Genomic DNA, 15,000 nt, shown 5'->3' with positions numbered 1-15,000 from the left:
CAAGTCTGATCATTATGTGTCCTGAAGAAAACTCACAACCCTCCGCTTTGTATCTCATCAATAAGTGGGGCGTTTGCACCCCAAGTGGGTCACAAATAGAATTTTTTTTCACTCCCCCATCAGTAAACACTTGCACTGTTATCTCAGCACAAGTAGTGAAATGTCTGTGCTATGAGGAAATTATTCTACAATATATTAGTGAAGTCTGGTTCGGGCATGGCATGGCAGAGTTCTGCACCATCTACGGGGCAGGGCCACAAATAGCACAGGCTGGCTTCAAATTCACTATGTAGCCAAAGATAGGCCTTGAGGTCCCTATCCTTCTCCCCATCTCCCGAGTGCTAGGATTGCAAGTGTGTGCCACCTCACCTGGTCCCTACAGTGCTGGGGACCGAACCCCGGGCTTTGGGCATGCTTGGTAAGTAGTTTGGCAGCTGAACCACACTCCCAGCCCCACGTCCCTTAAAGAACTTGAAGTAAACCCGACAGACCCCGTGAGTTCTCCAACTTAAACCTGCCAGACCCTGTGTAATGTTCCGTTTTCTTTGGCACAGGACCTGTCTGCACACATAGAGTTTTTCATCTGTTTGGTCTGGCACCTTGGTCACCGTGACCTCTTAGAAACTCATAGTCACTGCTTTAGAAGCAACCTTACAGCAAAATAAACACCATTCCTGACTTACCACATCCATCCTCTGTAACTGACTGGCTTTCCTACCCCGAGAAGCCAAAAAGTTAAGTCAGAAGAAGATATCTGTGATCATTGCACATCTAGTTTGTGTGTGTGCTGTGTAGGCCAGCCTGTCCTCTCACTCCCGATCCTTCTGTCCCAAGCTCCCCAACTCCCGATCCCTGGACCTCAGCTCCCGAGCTCTGGATCACGGGTGTTTGGCTGTGTTTACTGCTTCTTCTGTCAGTCCCTTCTCAGGCTGCCAGTGCCTGCTCTTCCCCACAGAGCAGGGACAATGGCCACTCAGTAGTAGCTGCTGTTCCAAATTCTACTGTACTGTGCTATTCTGAAATCCCACCCCCTCCCCATGTCTTATTCCTTCTCTGTGGTGCAGAAGTGACATCAGGTCTAGAGAGAGCATCAAGGTCTATGACTTTGATCAATATCTATCATTTCGCGGCCCCCGCTGGGGAGGTGACCAGAAAAGCAGCTTTCTGCCTCATGTGGGACATCAGCTCCATTTGTCCAACTGTGGCACTACTGTCATTCCTCAAGGGTATTAGCACAGCCTTTGCCCTGTCCACCCCACCCCAGCCATCCCCTTCCACTGACCCTGCATCCCACTTCGAAAGAACATGACTGAGGCCTCCTTTGGTTCCATTTGAACCTATCTCCCAGGAAGTCTCTGCTGATGGGACCACAAAATCTCCCTGGGGAACTGAAGCCTCTGGGATCTGGTGTCTCTGGTAGAGAAACAGAGGTGGGAAGGTCTTTCAGGAGGCTGGAGAGTGGTGTGGGGTCTCATATGGAAATGTTGGGGACGTGGATTCCTAGAAGCCACCAAAAGCTCCCCTTGTGATCCCAGAACTCAAGCTTGGAGCCTGTGCACAAGCATGGGTAATTTTGAACACACCAGCTAGAGGCCTCAGTCTAGGCTGGGATGCTGGGCCAGTAGGTGCTGGCTGGAAGACACACAAGGCAGGCCCTGGCTTGGGACTGTCACACTGCAGAGGCAACTTCTGGAGTCAGGGTTGGGAAAGTCCTGCCTCATCCAAGGACAAGAGAGACCAGGAGTTCTTTGGGGTTTGCCCTTTTATGTTGTTTCTTTTTGAGACAGAGTTTGTTACATACCCAAAACTGGCTTCAAATTTGAAATCCTCCTGCCTCGGCCTCCTGAATATTGAGACAACACTAGAAACATTCAGATAATTTTTCACATCAGTTACTTGTGCATATCTCCCAGTGCCGACAATCATGTGATTTGAGAGGGGGAATATATGCAGGTGGTAGACACAGGATCTGAAACCAAAAGTCATGGTGGGAAGCTATATGGCAGCTGTTCAACAAATCCAAAACCGAAAGGCCCTGTGAAGGAATGAAGAGATTGCTCAGTGGTTAGAGCACCGGCTCTAACCTTGTTCCTCAGAAAAAACAAAAACTGATTGTTGGGATTCTGTAAACCCCACCTCTCAGTTACCTAGCAACAGCCAGGTATACCCCACCCCTCAATTACCCAGCAGTGGCCAGGTATGCTCCGCCCCAGTGACCTGACACTATAAAAGGAGCTGCTTGACCCCTCCTCTCTCTCTCTTGGCCTCTCCTGCCCTTGTGCTCTTGCAGCCTCCCTCTTCCCTTTCCCTTCCCCCTCTGTCCCACGTGCTCATGGCCGGCCTCTACTCCTCTACTTCTCTCTCTCTGCCTCTACCACCCTCTTAACTCTCCCATGACCTGAATAAACTCTATTCCGCACTATACTGTTGTGTGGCTGGTCCCTCAGGGAAGGGATTCCCAACATGGACCCCTCAGAGGCATCTCCCTTGCCCTCAGGCCTTGCCGCACCTCCATGGGCCATATGCCCCCCACTCTCTTCATCCTTCCCCTAACATTGGTGCCGTGACTCGGATCGTTATCCTTTCACAACATTGGTGCCCTGTAACTTTTTCTTTCATTGGTGCCCCATCATCTTTTCCTTACACTGATACCATGTGCTGGGAATTCCACTACTGAGTATATACCCACATGGATGGAAAGCTGGGCCTTTCTTTTAAGGGTGTCAGAGCAATGGTGGAGTGTGCCAGGCATTGCCATCCAATCTCTTTCTTTATTCTTCTTCACGTTATTGTTTGAGGCAGTGTCTGTCTGAACCTGTGGCTCACCATTTTAGCTGGACTGGCTGGCCAGGGAGACCGTAAGATCCACTTGTCCCACCACTACCCGTGGAGGACCAAAAACTAGAGGTCATCCTCAGCTATCTAGCAAGGTTCAAGGTTAGCCTGGGCTGCATGAGATCGTGTCATTAAAAAATAGAAGCAAGCAAGCAAATGAACAAAAAAACTCCACTGAGGAAAGATAGATGTTTTAGGAGTCAGTAAAGACTGCAGCGTTCTACCCCTCCTGTAAGTTTTAGGTCCTGCCACCTACTCGCTTGGATTGTTTCTCTGTGTCTCTATTATCCCATCTGTAAAATGGGGTCAGTGGGTACCCTTCTCGGATGGCTATCATGCAGGTGGTTCGAGGGGTGCTAAAGGTAACTGGCACAGAGCAGGCAACGCTTGCTTTCCCTGTCTACACTCCTCACTGCCATCATCATCACTAGCTATTACGGAACTCTTAGTCACATACCCACAGCCAGAATGTACCCCAGCTCACAAATGGCTGGGTTGGGGGAGGGGCTCCTTAATCTGGTCACATCTGAGTCACTGTGACTGAATGAGGGGCCAGGGGAACACGTTAGACCCTGCTATTATTACATATGTGATATTATTTTTAAAGAACAAAACAAGATGGGCTTACAGCTTTGTGAGGTTTGCAGAACCTCAGAAGGGCAAAGAAGGGCAGGACTCCACAGATCTGACCAACAGGATACAAAGGCCACCGGGTCGGTGCTTGGAACAATCAATCCCCAAGTTCCCAGGGCAGAAGACAGCCATACGCCTGCACCAGACACTATTTGGTCCCTACATGTCCAGAGGTCACAGAACTCATTGTGATCTCTGCAGCTAATGCCATTGACCTAACCAGATTTTTGGTACAATCAGTGTGACTTATCTGGCCCATGCTCCACTTTCAAGTAAAACGTTCCAGACTTCTAGGCCCAAAGCCAGGCTCTTTCGGGACACAGACTATGCAGAACTTCAGCAAAGCTGCGTCCTTAGAGATGGCCTCTGCCGCCCAAGTCATGCCTCTTGGCTGCCTGCTTGGAGAATCATGTGATAGCTCATGTATGGGATAGAGAGAGTGATAAAGCCTTGTGGACACAGAACACGCCTAACTCAGCATATCTCAGAACACACAGAACATGCCTAACTCAGCATGTCTCCTGACTCCTTGGCTGGGTTCTCCAAATCTCCTGACCCAATCTCCGCCCCTTCTCAGCTTCAGGAGCTGTTCCTACCAAGGCCTGGCATTCTAAGTAAGTGTTCTGCAGCTCTTAAAGCCTTCTTGGCTTTGAGCAAATAATGCTTCAGTGAGGAATGCCCTTTCTCCCTGCAACTAACTCCCAGACAACCTTGCAAATACATCCTAATCACCTATTACAGGAAGCCCATCAAGAATGCAAAGGGGCCTGAACCTCCCCCTGCTTTCAGGGTGAAAAGAAAGCCCTCCAGTTTTACACCAGACTCTGGGGTGGGAGACAAAGGCTTTGATAGCAACTGCACAGAAGCAGTGGGAACTCAGTGTCTTGCTCCCTACGCTGCATGCACACATTAGGGAGATGCCACCTGTTGCGCCTTACGCCAGAGGAACTGGAAACTTAAAAGAACAAAACCTTTTGTGCTGTGGCACGTCACCTTCTTCCATGATAGGAAGAGCAGTCCTTGCTCCCCAAGTCTATACGGTACCCTAAAGTCTAGAACAACGGGGCAGTCAGTCAGTGTAGTGGATTACAGAGAAAGCAGAAAAAAAAAATGACAGATTATGCAGAATCCCTACCCACCCACCCAACAAAGTCCTCTCGGGCTACCCTACCTGGTTCAACTTCTGCTTTAGAAACTACATAGTTCTGGTATCCAGTCATACACTTGAGAAGCTGAGGCAGGAGTCTAGGAACAGACTTGGTTATGACAGGAAAGTAAGAAAGAACTTGGGCTGGAGAGATAGCTCAGTGGTTAAGGCCATATACTGCTCTTCCAGGGGATCTGAGTTCCATCTCCCGCACTGATGCCAGGCAGTTCATAACTGCCTATAACAGCTCCAGGGGATCTGACACCCTCTTCAGGCCTCCTCAAGTACTTCACACACACACACACTTAAAATAAATCTTAAAAAAAAATAAACAAATTATTTTTATTCATGATCCTCCTGCCTCTACCTCCTGAATGCTGAAATAACCGCTCCTAAATGAAAGCGAATGAGAGGGCCTCATTTTTACCTAGGGGAAAATTAAGGCACGAAGTGGTTAAAACACTAATCAAAGTCACACAGCTAGTAAAAGTGTTACCAGCTCTTAATTAACTTGCTAAAGGACTTCTGCTAGGGGCATCTAACCACTCATGGGAAGGGGAGGAGCCTCGGTGGAGGGTAGAGGGAAGGAGGGCTTGCTCTTTTCCCGAGATGGAGGCTGCAGCCACTAAGTCACCATCACCTCCTCTCCCATGTGACTCAGCCCATGAGCTCACACAGACTGAGCACACTACTGGGCCTTCCCAGCTTCTTATCTGCCCCTCCCCCAGCCCCACCCCAGAGGGACAGCTTGCAATGCAAATCTGACCTTTCTCTGACAAGAACAGAGCCAGCAGTGAGCTCAACTTCAGAAGACTCTGTTTGCCTCCACTTCCTCTCAATGGCCACCCCTTTGACCTTGAGCACACACCACAGACAAGCTCTTCCTTCTACTTGAGCCTCCCTGAGGACCACACACTGAGATATACTCTGTATAGCCAAGGCTGACCAGAAGCAAGCCTGAGAAATTGCTGAAAATTTGAGTACTGTGCTCTGGTGAGAAATTCTGCAGGACCTCTCCTAACTAGGTGTGTTCAACCTTTGCCTAAGGGGGGCTGACCTCCAGACTCACACAACAAAAATACTTGACTATACTAAAATTACGAGTAAGCTACGAGGTCTTTAAAACTGATTTTAAAGATTTTTTTGTTTTAATGTGTGTGCCAGATGTGTGCAGGTGCCCATAGAAGGCCAGAAGAAGGTACTGAATCCCCTGGAGCAAGAGTTACAGTTGTAAACCCCCTGATATGGGACCTGGCTGCAAGAGCAGCAAGCCGCTTACACTGGGCCATCTCTCTAATCAATTAAAAATATGTTCAAAACGGCAATCTATAAAGTCCATACAAACTGAAATTCCTCCAGAGGTTCCTACTGCTAACAATTTAGTGTGTATTTTATCAAGCTTTTTATACATACCTTTTCCTTAGAATGAGGTATTTTTATGTTATACATGCATATCTTATGTAAGGTATGGAAGTACCTCTCTGAGATTGATTTTCTTACCAATTTGGTGAAAATATCCTTTTATCTTCTTACACCAATAAACCTAAATGAAACTGATTTACTTACTTGTTTTTTAAAGACAGGGTCCTGAGACTGAGAGAGCGGGCCCCACCCCTCTCTAGTTGCAGCTCTCAGGAAAGCAGGCCCTGCACTTTGCCTGGGCAGCATAGTAGAGCCAGCCCTGCTAGTGAATGCTCGGGTGAGCCAACCCTGGGGGTCTGAGAGCTGGAAGGCTGGCCCTGCCCCCTTGTTAACTGCAGCATTGGGTGCAGAGCTTGGCCTGGTGGTGTGGGTACAGGAGATTGGGCTGACCAGCTCACTACCACCCAGGCCCAGATCCTGGGCTGTGAGTTGGCCCACCCCAACATCTACCCCATCTATGAACTGCTGGAACATGTGAAAGGACTGGTCCTGCAGAATCAAAGCTGTAACCATCCATGGCCCAGGGCAACAACAGGAGAGGAGGCCCGGTGAGACTCTAGTATTGATGGAGCAGCAGAAGACAAGAGACCTTAAATCAGAAAATGACTCACTGCAGTGAATATTTTGCCAGTAAAGAAGTGTGGACAAAAGGGTGTGCTGTGGGACACACTGTGACACACTGCAGCTTCCACAATAAGATTTTGTTTGTTTTAATTGTCTTTTGCAGGGGAGGTTGCAAGGGCAGAGGGCTGATATGAAGGGACGGGGAGATGAGTGGGATTGGGGTACATGACGCAAAATCCACAAAGAATCGATAAAAAGCGAAACCAAAAGAAATCGTCTCCTGTAGCTCAGGCTGGACCTGAACGCACTATGTAGTCAAGAATGACCTTGATTGTCTGATCCTCCTGCCTCCATCCTCTGAGTGCTGAGTTTTAGGTGTGCAACACCGCGCCCCATTTACCCTGTGGTGGAGATGGAACCTAGGCCTTTATCCACACTTGGCTAGTATTCTACCAGATGAGTTACATTCCTGGCCTGAAACTCATTTATTAAGACCACGACGCTTCAATTCAAGACATGGAATCACTTACAGATGACAGATTCCTTTTCGAAGGACACTTTGGTTGAGGGCATACCAACCCCGTGAACATGTCTCCCTCGCATCATCTGTATTTGGGAGTAATTATCCATGTCTCAGCATGGCAGAGTTCTTCCATTTTTCCATCTAATGTTCCCCCCTGGGGTATTAAGGGTCTTCCATTTGGCCTGATGTAAGGGCATCACATTCTTTGTGGTTTAGGGACTAACCATGGGGGGGGGGGGTTGTCACAGCATCCCAAGACACTTCTCATAGAACAGCAGGCCTCTTTTCTTCTACAGAAGCAGACATACACCTGCTACTGAGACTTACACTCTGACCGTCACCACCTGTCCTCTGGCTCCTCTTCTGGTCTGCTGCCATGCGGCACATGCGCAGAGCCGAAACAGAAAGTTTGTGGCAAGGACCTTCAGCAAAGCTCCCAGGCTGAAGTACCTGTCTCATAGCTACCTTCCCAGACAGAGGCAGTGGGGCTCTCCCGGACAGCCTCTGCTTGCTGTTTAGCCCTGTTTTCTGGGAACCAGGGCAGTTGCCAATGACAGCCCAGCCTTAATTGTTTTTCTTTAATAATGGGTGGGCACAGACCTTTAGTCAATCTTCTGCGTGGATTCTCAGAAGGCAGAGGCTATAGGGATGAAGGGAATGCCTGCCTCCTGCCAATCTTGTGTATACTCCCCATCCTGCATCATGATCAACCACGGCATAGGGCTACACGTGAGTCCTCCAAGCCCTGACCCAGCAGGACTTCCCAAGGGGCAGGGTTTCTAGAAATTGCCTCAGACTTCTCAGGAGGTTTGTACCCTCCGCAGGGGTACATGCTCAACATGCTTGGTCACTCAAGCATGAGGACTTGAGCTCAAACTCCAGAATCTGTCATTAAAAAAAAAAAAAAAAAAAAAAAAAAAAAAAAAAAAAGCAGGCATAGTGGTATGCACCTTGTAAACCCAACACTTGGAAGGTAGAAAGATGTGGGTCCTTAGGCTCACTGGCCAACCAGCCTAGCCTACATGATGAGTTCCAGGACAGTTAGAGACCCTGTCACAAATGACACAGTGAACAGTAACTAAAGAACAACACCCAAGGCTGACTTCTGGGCTCCACACATACGTGTACACGCAGAAGGAATAAGTGTATATACACACACACATACATACCCTAATCCCCGACATGTCTAGCACAACTTAACAGGCAGGCAGGCAGCAGCAGAAATCAGGGTATAGAGGGAACAGAGGGAGGCCCATGCAAAGCCTTTTCTCTGTGATGTGTGACCAGGCTGCCGGTAGGAGAGGCTGGAGCTGGATGCGGGTCACTGGGCACCCTCTCTCTTCCCATTCATTTCTCTGTCTCCCAGGGATGGTGTGTTTATGTTCTCATGGGAAAAATGAAACATTTGACAAAGCTCTGTCGGGGTATAACATTCCACCTTCCCCAGGATCCAACAGGAGCAACAGGTAAGGTGACTGTACCAGGGAAGCCGTTGGTTCTAGTCACAGCTAGGGCAGCCACACTGCCTTCATCCATCCCCTCTAGCCAGAAGGATGACATCAACACCAGATACTCTCTTGAACTAAATTACTGAGGCATCCATGCTTCTACTGCCAGTATGGCTTTAGTGATGAAATCCATTCACCCATGTCCTTGGAATATTAGCTAGTATCTTGGAGTTTACTAGATATGAAGGGATTCATAGCTTCAAGCTATGTGTTTAGTGTGGAAAAACAAAGAGGCTCACTCTTACATCATCTGGGAAGGACAGCCAATGCAGGCATGCTAGATCGTGTAGCTGCAGAACGTGTTTTAATCAGAGGACATAGCCCTTTAAAATGGTGACTTGGCTAAGTAGGCCAGACTCTAGGAAGAAAAGCTTCCAGACAACGCATAATGGCTTGTCCTCCCCAGCTTCCAACCGCCACCTCCCTCTAACCCCCTGCCCAGCAGAAGCACAATGGTAGGCCCGCCCACTGGCTGGAGAAGGGGCCTGGTGGAAGCCTCCACACAAAAGCCCCTTGAAAAGATGTCAGGCAGGCCCTATCTGCATCAGCTGAGGTGCTCAGGTGAAATTACACGCCTCAGGATGCTCACCCTCTCATGGCTGAGTGTAAAAACAGACCAGCGCCTTACATCAACTGTGAGATTTCTAGACAGGCATATAGTGTTACTGTCTGGAACTTTCCATGAACTTCCTCAGGTTACCATACATATTTATATGAACACCATATTTAAAGAAACAAAAGCATGTTGTGTATGGTGGTCACTTTTAACCGAATTCATCTGGGAACTTTAAATAAAAAAAAAAAAATGTAGTGCCGATTATGGCATTATGAATGTGACCTTTGCCCTTTGGGATGGAACAATTGTTAGAGCCACCTGTAGAAACCATTAAGATGCAGAACTAAGAAATGGGACAATGACTGCACCACTGCCATGATCCTTCAGAGGTGATCTGGCCTTCATGGCTTCCTGCTCAGAAAAGGAAACTTCACATTCCTTCAAAGATGGTCCCCCAGGGCTGGAGAGATGACTCCGTGGTTAAGAACACATGTTGCTGTTTCAGAGGACCCAGGTTTGTTTCCCGTCATCTACATGAGGGCTCATAGCTGTCTGTAACTTCGGTGCTAAGGGATTAGACACTCTCTTCCAGTGGGCAACACACATGAATATATGTGTTTATATACATGCAGGCAAAGCACTCATACATGTACAACACTAAATTAAATTAAAAGATACTGCTTGAGAGTCAGGTATAATCCAAGAAAAGGAAGCAGAGGAAAAGGGATCATTTTAAGTTCAAAGTCAGCCAGGGCTACAGAATGAAACCTTGACTTAAACAAACAAAAACAAAGGACCCACAGGAGAGCTCAGTAGGTTCAGATGCTTGCCACCAAAGCTTAAGGACCTGGGTTCAATCTCCAGAGACCTGATCTGCACAAGTTGTTCTCCAACCTACACACACACACACACACACACACACACACACACACACAATGGACGGATGATGGGTAGATGATGGATAGATAGATAGATGGATGGATGGATGAATGGATGATGGATAGATGGATGGATGGATAAATGGATAGATGATGAATGAATGATGGATATATGATGGATGGATGGATGATGGATGGATGGATGATGTATGGATGGATGATGTATGGATGGATGATGGATGGATGGATGATGGATAGATGATGGATAGATGATGAATGAATGATGGATAGATGATGGATGGATGGATGGATGATGGATGGATGGATGATGGATGGATGATGGATGATGGATGGATGATGTATGGATGGATGATGGATGGATGGATGATGTATGGATGGATGATGTATGGATGGATGATGGATGGATGGATGGATGGATGGATGATGGATGGATGATGTATGGATGGATGATGGATGGATGGATGATGGATAGATGATGAATGAATGATGGATAGATGATGGATGGATGGATGGATGATAGATGGATGGATGATGGATGGATGATGGATGGATGGATGGATGGATGGATGGATGATGGATAGGTGGATGATGGATGGATGATGGATGGATGGATGATGGATGGATGATGGATGGATGTATGGATGGATGATGTATGGATGGATGATGTATGGATGGATGATGTATAGATGGATGATGGATGGATGGATGGGTGGATGGATGATGTATGGATGAATGATGTATGGATGGATGATGTATGGATGATGTATGTATGGATGGATGATGGATGGATGGATGGATGATAGATGGATGATGGATAGATGGATGGATGATAGATGGATGGATGAATGGATGATGGATGGATGGATGGATGATGGATGATGAATGGATGATGGATGGATGATGAATGAATGATGGATAGATGATGGATGGATGGATGGATGGATGGATGGATGGATGGATGATAGATGGATGGATGATGGATGGATGATGGATGGATGATGAATGAATGATGGATGATGGATGATGGATGATGGATGATGGATGATGGATGATGGATGGATGGATGGATGGATGATGGATGATGGATGGATGGATGATGGATGGATGGATGGATGATGGATGATAGATGGATGGATGGATGATGGATGATGGATGGATGGATGATGGATGGATGATGGATGGATGATGGATGGATGATGAATGAATGATGGATGATGAATGGATGATGGATAGATGATGGATGGATGGATGGATGATGGATGGATGATGGATGGATGGATGGATGGATGGATGGATGGATGATGGATGATGGATGGGTGGGAGAATGGGTGCGTGGATCGGTGTGTAGATAGACCTCGGCTGGGCAGGTAGTTGAATGAAGAGTGCTGTGGGTGTTGGAAACTAGATGCCATTTTCTTGACACTTGACATGACACTGTGACACTAGCCAGGCCCTTACTGAAGTAAACACAAGGCCTCTGCCATATGTCATTCCTTTAAGGGAGATTGTAAAGCCTCCACGCTGTGTTCTAAAACCCCATGAGTCTAATAGGAGCAGGAAAAAGAGCCAGGCTTGGGAGTGAAGCAACCAACCTCAAGTCTCCCTTCTGGCCAATCAAAGTGACATTTGTTCTTATAGAAAAACTCAGCACCCTTACCTCCCAGGGACTAAGCAAAATCCAAGGAAAAATTGTGATGAGCCTCCACCCCCTGGCTTGGCTATGTGGCTCCTCACTGGTTGTCCTGCCTCTTGGAGGCTACCACACAAAGGGGTTCAGATGATGCACCACACACAAAGTACCATGTTTACATTCCCTGTTACCTGATGAACAAGGGCCACATAGGTTTTTCAATTGATGACCCAAGCCAGGCCACACACAGACCCACGAGGCCAGGCACACTCAAGAAATCTGGCAGAAGTCACAGCACACAGCACAAATGTGCAGGTAGCCACCTGTAATACATGTGTGTCCTCTGGCCTAGGGATGCTCTTAGCATCTCTGAGGTCTTGTATTTACCCACTCATGGTTCTTAGAATCACAATTCCCCTCAAGGGTACTCAGACCTGCTATAGGGCCCTCATCAGGGCTGGAAAGGGTGAGGAATATGCAAAGCTGTATTTTGACTAGGCCTTGTGTAATGTGATTGTGCCCTGTGTAACGGGCCATGGGCCTCTATAATCTGAGCATCATCTCCAGAGTGCATTGGAGTCAAGAGAAACTATCAGTAAGGACTAAGGCATCCTTTTTGATTGACAGCCCTGTGAATTCTGTTGCCCTGCCCTTTCTACTCTGATGGCTTCCAACCTAGGCTCTGTCTCCTACCAGCCTGCAGCCTGGCCTTCCCTCTGGAGTTCTCCAACGTTTTCCTATAGGAAGACTACCTGTGGTGTGCCATGGGTGGCTGATTTAAGGTTCTCTCTCCCCCTGGCCTCTCTCCCTCCCTTCCTCCCTCCCTCCTTTTAAAAGCTGGTTCTGGGACCATGGCTCAGGCAGCAAACACTTGCCGTGAAAGAATGAGGACCTGAGCTCTAAATGCTTGGTATGATGCCCCATGCATATAACCCCAGCACCAGGAAGCCACATGGAAATGGGGTTTGCTGGGCAGCTAGTCTAGCCTAATTGGTGGGCTCTAGGCCAATGGGAGTCTCTGACTCATCTGAGGATGACACCCACATGTCCTCTGGCTTCCACATGCACACACACACACACACACATACACACACACACACACACACGGATTAATAGGAAAGGGAAGCTGGCCTCCTTCCCTTCCAGCCTTTGTTAGCCCTGGCCTTAGTCTTCTCTCCTTTTAGAACTAAGAAAAGGTACAGTGTATGAAGCTGAGGTGCACACATTCACAGAGCAGCAAAAAGCTCAGCCCCTTCCAGTCCACAACATCCATCCCACAGCAGAACTCCCTCCATCTCCTTTAAAAAGTGGTAGCCGCTGCCACACAGCCCAACCAGCTCCCCTACCTCTGGTAAATGTCCACCAACTCCCCCCACAGTTGAGTGCTAGGCCAAAACAAGCAGAAAAAGAAAGTTCTGGCTGCCAACCAAAACACCACCACCTTCCTACAATCTGCCAGTTCAGCAGTGAGGTCAAGAGTGGGCACAAATCCCAGATACCTTTGCCAGGGGTGTGGGAGACATCTAGTCAAAGAGGCTGTCACCCACAAGGAAGCATATTGTCTCCGGTGACCACATCCACTTGCAGGGAATTCTCCTCTGGTCTGGAGATTTGATCTGTGACTCCCATTGGGCTCTCCCTGACTTTAGTGTACGTCGTAACCCTGCCAACTTTAGGACTTTATAATCCTACAAAATCCAGCACACCTTTTGGCTAAGCCACAGGCAAACTGCAACAGCAGTTACGGGACCAGAGCCTGAGGCCCGGGGTGACAGGCAGCCTTCTTTAGGTACTGGTTCACAAACTAGTCAGAGCTGGGGTTATATAAAGCATGGGTCACCCCATTGTCTCTGGACATTTCATCAGTTGGAACACACAGTCTGTCACCAACGGATTACATACGTGTGTGTGTGTCTGTGTGTCTGTGTGTCTGTGTGTCTGTGTGTCTGTCTGTCTGTCTGTCTGACACTTATTCCCCTTTTGAATTTGAGGCATAAATCATAGCTGGACTCAACAGCCTTTGTTTTTGACCAGGTACTGAAGGCATGGCCTTCTCTCAGGCAGGAGGTAGAGGGATGGGCCCATTGGCAGTGACAAGTTTGCTCCCATCCCCCATGGCCTTCAGCCTAGGTCTGCAGACTGTGCTGCACAGAGGTGCATTAATTACTCTGGGGCACGAAAGGAGAGAGATGGTAACTTACATGGCTCCTCTTGCCTTCTTCATCCCCTACAGATGTAATAACTGTTTCCGAAAAGACCATCTGTCCGCTCTGGTTGTTGGTTACCTACAGACAAACACAGTGGTGGTAAAAATGAAACAAGGAATTCTGGGGGAAATCTGAAGACTCTGTTTTTCACTTTCTGAAGTGGGAGTCCATGGGATGCCCACCCTCCCTTCCGAGTTACGATCACAGCACTGCCATCGGACAGAGTTCCTGGAGATATTCAGAATCCACATCATCAGGTGACCGTGCAGAGGGAACAAGGTGACAGTGGACAGCGCAAGTCTGGCACCTGCCACCTAGTAAGTACTCAACACTAGCTATTTTTATCACTCTTGGTGCTCGTCACTTGGCTCTCGGTGTCAAGATTCTTTTTGACAAAGTTCCAGTCTGACCGGTGTGACAGTAGAGGCTTGTAATCCCAGCCCTTGGGCGGTGGAGGCAGAAGCATCAGGGGTTCAAGGTCATCCTTCCCTATAGAGTCAATTGGGGTCCAGACTGGGCTGGATTTCTAATAAGTAGAAACCCAGTCTCTGCATCTGGCCAAATAAATGTCTCCATAAGAGGCAGGTAGGTGAAGAAGGTTCTGGCCACTCCACCCAGCTCCTGCTTCTGTAGAATTATTCATCTCACAGAGATAGCTCTGAAGCACACGGGACCCCGGTGTCTGCTTGTGGGCTGCCTGATTCTGTTCTGCATCAGCAAGGCTGCAGGGCCATTCCTGCCTCCTCCAAGGCCAGGACTAAAGATGAGTCTGAGCAGCTAAAGTGTTCTCTAAGGCTCGGCTCAGCTGCCAGCATCTAGTCACTTCTCGTCCCCGATTTAGGTTTCTCACTTTGGCATTATCTTTAAAGTTGGTGCCCGCTGTGCTACTCAAGAGTCCGCAGCCAGAACCAAGTGGCTGGTGTTGGCAGAAAGGGATCAGGCAGCACGGGCCAGTCTCCACCACCCTGCTCTCCTTTGCTCTCTCTCTTTTCTCCTCCAAGATCTCAAGTCATCCAGGATGGTCTCGAATACACTAGATAGCCAAGGCTGGCCTCGAACTCCCGACCTTCCTGTCT

At 48.2% G+C, this 15,000-nt stretch overlaps 1 protein-coding gene across 1 annotated transcript in view; it reads right to left on the bottom strand.

Moving 5' to 3' along the window:
• The window catches only part of DKK3 (dickkopf WNT signaling pathway inhibitor 3), a 40,585-nt gene that overhangs the window by 16,579 nt on the left and 9,006 nt on the right, over positions 1-15,000 (bottom strand). The window contains exon 4 of the mRNA XM_080911395.1: positions 13,919-14,002. Within this exon, the coding sequence (XP_080767521.1) occupies positions 13,919-14,002 (84 nt within the window). The remainder of the gene's footprint in view (positions 1-13,918; positions 14,003-15,000) is intronic.

This window comes from Micromys minutus (genome assembly GCF_963924665.1).
Source record: "Micromys minutus genome assembly, chromosome: 2".
NCBI classification, from domain to species: Eukaryota; Metazoa; Chordata; class Mammalia; order Rodentia; family Muridae; genus Micromys; species Micromys minutus.
The sequence above is the reverse complement of the archived record's forward strand: the minus strand, read 5'-3'. Positions and strand labels throughout refer to the sequence as shown.